A 4,179-nucleotide genomic window follows, 5' to 3' on the forward strand; every position below is an offset into this window, starting at 1 on the left:
CAGGACCTGTTTTTTGATAGTTAACTTGTTCACAAATGTTCACTCACTACCAGCGTTTATTCTATTCGTGTGGTATACAGGCTGTTACAAATTCGCTTCTCACTTCAGGGATCTCAGAAACGGTAAGAGATACGAACTAGTTTAAATAGGGTCAAAGTTGCGTAACCAGGGAACCAACTATGCCTCTAAAAAATCAAGCCTAACATGATTAGTTTTCGAAATATTTGAAAAAAAAAAAATGAAATTTTGGAAATCAGTTTTTGTTTCATTTCAGTCTTGTGGCTGATGATGAATTTTTAGATACACAACGTCTGAATCTGGGGCGAGCTGAAGCAGTACAGTATTGGGGATCATGAAGGCTTGCAAAAATATAATAAAGTTTCCAGGGCTGTATTTAAAAAAATGAAGTTGAAGATGGTCCTTGAGAGACGAAACGTTACATATAAAAATTGATCATGCCATTCGATAGAGGGCAAGAAGTTGCCATGAGAAAGTGTTCTTTTTTTTTCAATATCACCTCAAACAATGCTGAAATGAAACAAAAACGGATTGCCAAATTTCGTTTATTTTTTAAATATTTCGAAAAAACTCATGTTAGCCTTGATTTTTTAGAGGCATAGTGTTGGTCCCCTGATTACGCAACGTTGCCCCCATTTAAGCTACTTCGTACCTTTTACCGTTTCCGAGATCCCTGTAGCGAGAAGCGAATTTGTAACAGCCTGTACATATATCGAACATGACAAAAATTATACCAATTGATTTTAATTCCTTTGCAGCTAGTCCATTATTCTTGTACGGCATATATCTTCGAAATCTTTAAAAAAATGCTTACTGCAAATTTTTTGTTAGCATTGATAAAACATATTTTCAACACTCTTTCAACATGTGAAAACTAATGGATTTGCCAGTTTCTTTTTCCTACTTTAAGTTACTTTGAATAATCCAGAATTATAGACTTGACATAGTTTTAGTTTAAAGTTTGAGGGCTTAATAGTACTTAAAGAACATACTAACAATAAAAAAAACTGATGAACAACAATTCCTATGATCCAGGACAAAGGGAAACTCCAAAAATACAGGTCAAAACTGAAATTTAGTAAATTTATTAGCAAACATAATAATGGCTGACGTGGATGTTATTCGATTTATAACATCAATGACGTCACGCATCAGTTTATGGGCGGAAGTGATGTGAAGAGTGTCTGCCGTTTGTAGGCAACCTACATACATTTTTTTAGTGACCTTGATTTTTACATAGGTTGGATACACCTTACCTTGCCACTTTGTAAGTAAATATACAAATGCTTTGTAGAAATGTTACAATGTTCTCTGTATTTTAGGAAAATCACACTTTAGGAGTGGTAAGTATACATATATCGATTTGTAAATTTACATTTTGGGTGAATTACAGAAAAAGTGTAAAATTATATGCTTAATGTAACTTTACTTGAATAAGGTAGCTTCATATTACCTAGTGTAGCGTCAAAATAGCCAGTTACCTAGGGTTTAATTATACAAAAATGTTTTACCTGTACCTGTATTTTGTTTTTTAATAGTCTTGCTTTAAGCAACATGAAGCTTTTCTCCGAATAGGGAAGAAAAACTTCGCAGTTCTAATATAATATGAAATTGTTTTAAACAGCTTGTGGGTAGGTTTCTAGTAAATATAAAGAAAAAGCGAAAATATTTCCATATAAAAGATTTATTTTAAATTTACTTTGTACATAATAAATTAATTAATTACTTCAATGTTCTCTTTATTGCACGCATAAGTGGGTAAGTCTCACTTCCACAAATACCACGGAAATCGTCGGTGTCGAAGGACCATACCATTATACCACCTAAATTTTTCTCATTTGCATACTCTACTTTCAGAGCGATAGACCTTTCGTCGTCGTAACCAACCCACTGGTTGCCAGACACTCTGTGAGGCACTTGCTGTTCGTCGTCCCAAATGTAGGTCCAGTCGCTGTGTAGTTCACAAATCTGCAAAAGCATAATTCAAGTGTTAAAATAAGAAATTAAAAAAAACTAGTTTTGCGAATTATGTCATACGATATTAAATAAAAATTGGGTTATAATCAATCATTTAGTTAAACCATTTTCCGATGAAATCTGATATGCCTAATTTATTAAGAGGATATAGAATTACACGAGGATATTATCTGTCGAGACACTAGTATATCTTACTTCATTGTATCCTAGAACACCATCTTGGCGTGTGTACGGACCAGCAGTTCCTCCACCAAGGACTGGCGCGTAGAGTTCTGCATTATTTGCATCAGCTAAAGTGAAACTTCTACCATAAGTGCCAACTCCTAGGTGCATCTTGGCTGGATCAGCACCTCTGTCTATCCAGTGCTGGATACCAACTTTCTGTAAGAAAGGTTACATTTTTTTCTCGAAAACTTTTTTTAAGTTCATTTTTGATACTTACGACATTGAGAGTTGCATTTCCAGTATCATCTTTGCTTGATGCAGTCAGTGGTGACGTGTGCCCTACAAATGATTCGAAAGCACCGTGGAAATCGTAGACCATAACGTTGATTATATCCAGTAATCTGAAAATTCATTATATCAAATCAGAATCTTTACATTACGTTTGGGTTTATTAATGCCATAAACACCGAAAGGCAAATACTGACACTGCAGCTTGAAAATAATAAAAAATTTTCTAAACTCAAGCCACAATAAAGAAATTGAGAATTCTTGTACGCGAAAAATGTAACTTTGTACTGTGTTTTCTAGACATGTTTCAAGTGTTCGATATCATTTTAAAATCCAGTACCTAAAGTGGATAGAAATTGACGCAGTTGAAATGAATTTGATCTTCGATTATTTCGATAAGGATACAATAGAACTAAAACACATTTTAAATGAAACCTTTTGTACCTGTTACTTTTAATTGTTGCACATACTATGTCAAAATATAGTGAAGCGAAAAATCTATCTAAATTGCAGTCCGATATAAACGCAAAAAATAGAGGTGATAAAGGGACTAACTTACTGGCTCACAAGTGGAACATCGTAAGCAATATCCATGTTAGTAATTCCTCCAGAGACAGCAGCAGACAACAAATATCCTCTTGGATATAAAGCTGTTTTGAGTTCTTTCAGGAGTTCCACGAAATTCGCCTAAAAATATTATTCAGCAGATAATATGTTGCGTACTTCAGTAACAATTAATAATAACTTACGGGGTCATGTTGAACGTCGGATCCATCTCTTATTCCTGGATATTCCCAGTCGAGATCAAATCCATGGAAATTGTGTTGTTCAAGGAACTTTACAACTTCTTCAGCGAGTGTTCTACGTTTCACAGGATCAGCTGCTACTTGTGAGTACTTTTGAGATCCTTCGTTCCATCCACCCATACTAACCATGATCTTCAAGTCTGGGTTAACTTGGGTTAGGTTAGCTAAGTGGGCAAAGCCCTCTGAAAACAAAAGTTTAGATTCATTTTGTCACCAGCGTATTTGAATGTTAGTGTATTAATAACATTATACAGGAAAGCATATAAAGTAATATCTACAAATTTATGATTTAAGGGGGTGAATTTTGAATATGAAAGGAAATTATTGTAAGATTTCTTACTTAATCCGTCATCGTTTGATTCCCATCCGTCCAAAATCGAAATTTTTCCTTCGGTTGTAATACCTATAAATCCAAACATAATGTGTGTGCATAAGGATGGATCTATGTTTTCTACGTCAAATTTGCCATTTCCTGGTCTATACACAGTCCAACTTGCAAAGTAACACACAATATTCTTTGCTAAAATTAAAGAAAAAGGAGGTAACATAAATTGGTTTATGTCAGAAGTGAATACAAGTTTTATGTATTTTCTGAACATTTCAGTATATAAGAAAATATGAATTAAGATTAGAAAAAAATAATGTACCTGACGCAGAAGCTGACAGCAGCACTATAGAAGTGGCCACTAACAGAAATACTGTCGATACCTTCATTTTCCTATTAACTTCTGATTATCACTGCGAAGGTTTACTAATTGCTACATATTTATACAACTGATAAACACACTCCAGGTTTTATCTGTAATGGGGGTAGACACAGATAAAACACAAGCGATTTATATTGTAGGTCTACTTTTTATAATGAAAAAAAAAGTATTGACGCTTGGGACGTATGTACACTTGAGTGCAACAATATTTAAAGAAA

General features: G+C 34.1%; 1 protein-coding gene across 1 annotated transcript; it reads right to left on the reverse strand.

The window, feature by feature from the left end:
- Positions 1–1,684: 1,684 nt before the first annotated feature.
- On the reverse strand, positions 1,685–3,968 carry LOC108910520 (acidic mammalian chitinase). The gene is made up of 7 exons (XM_018715141.1): positions 3,902–3,968; positions 3,595–3,774; positions 3,198–3,436; positions 3,008–3,135; positions 2,438–2,561; positions 2,191–2,376; positions 1,685–1,986 (listed from the first exon to the last, which is right to left on the reverse strand). Exons 1-7 carry the CDS (start codon positions 3,966–3,968, stop codon positions 1,741–1,743), a joined length of 1,170 nt encoding a protein of 389 aa, XP_018570657.1. The 3' UTR covers positions 1,685–1,740.
- Between the last annotated feature and the right edge of the window lie 211 nt (positions 3,969–4,179).

This window comes from Anoplophora glabripennis, unplaced genomic scaffold, assembly GCF_000390285.2.
Source record: "Anoplophora glabripennis isolate ALB-LARVAE unplaced genomic scaffold, Agla_2.0 scaffold520, whole genome shotgun sequence".
Lineage (NCBI taxonomy): Eukaryota > Metazoa > Arthropoda > Insecta > Coleoptera > Cerambycidae > Anoplophora > Anoplophora glabripennis.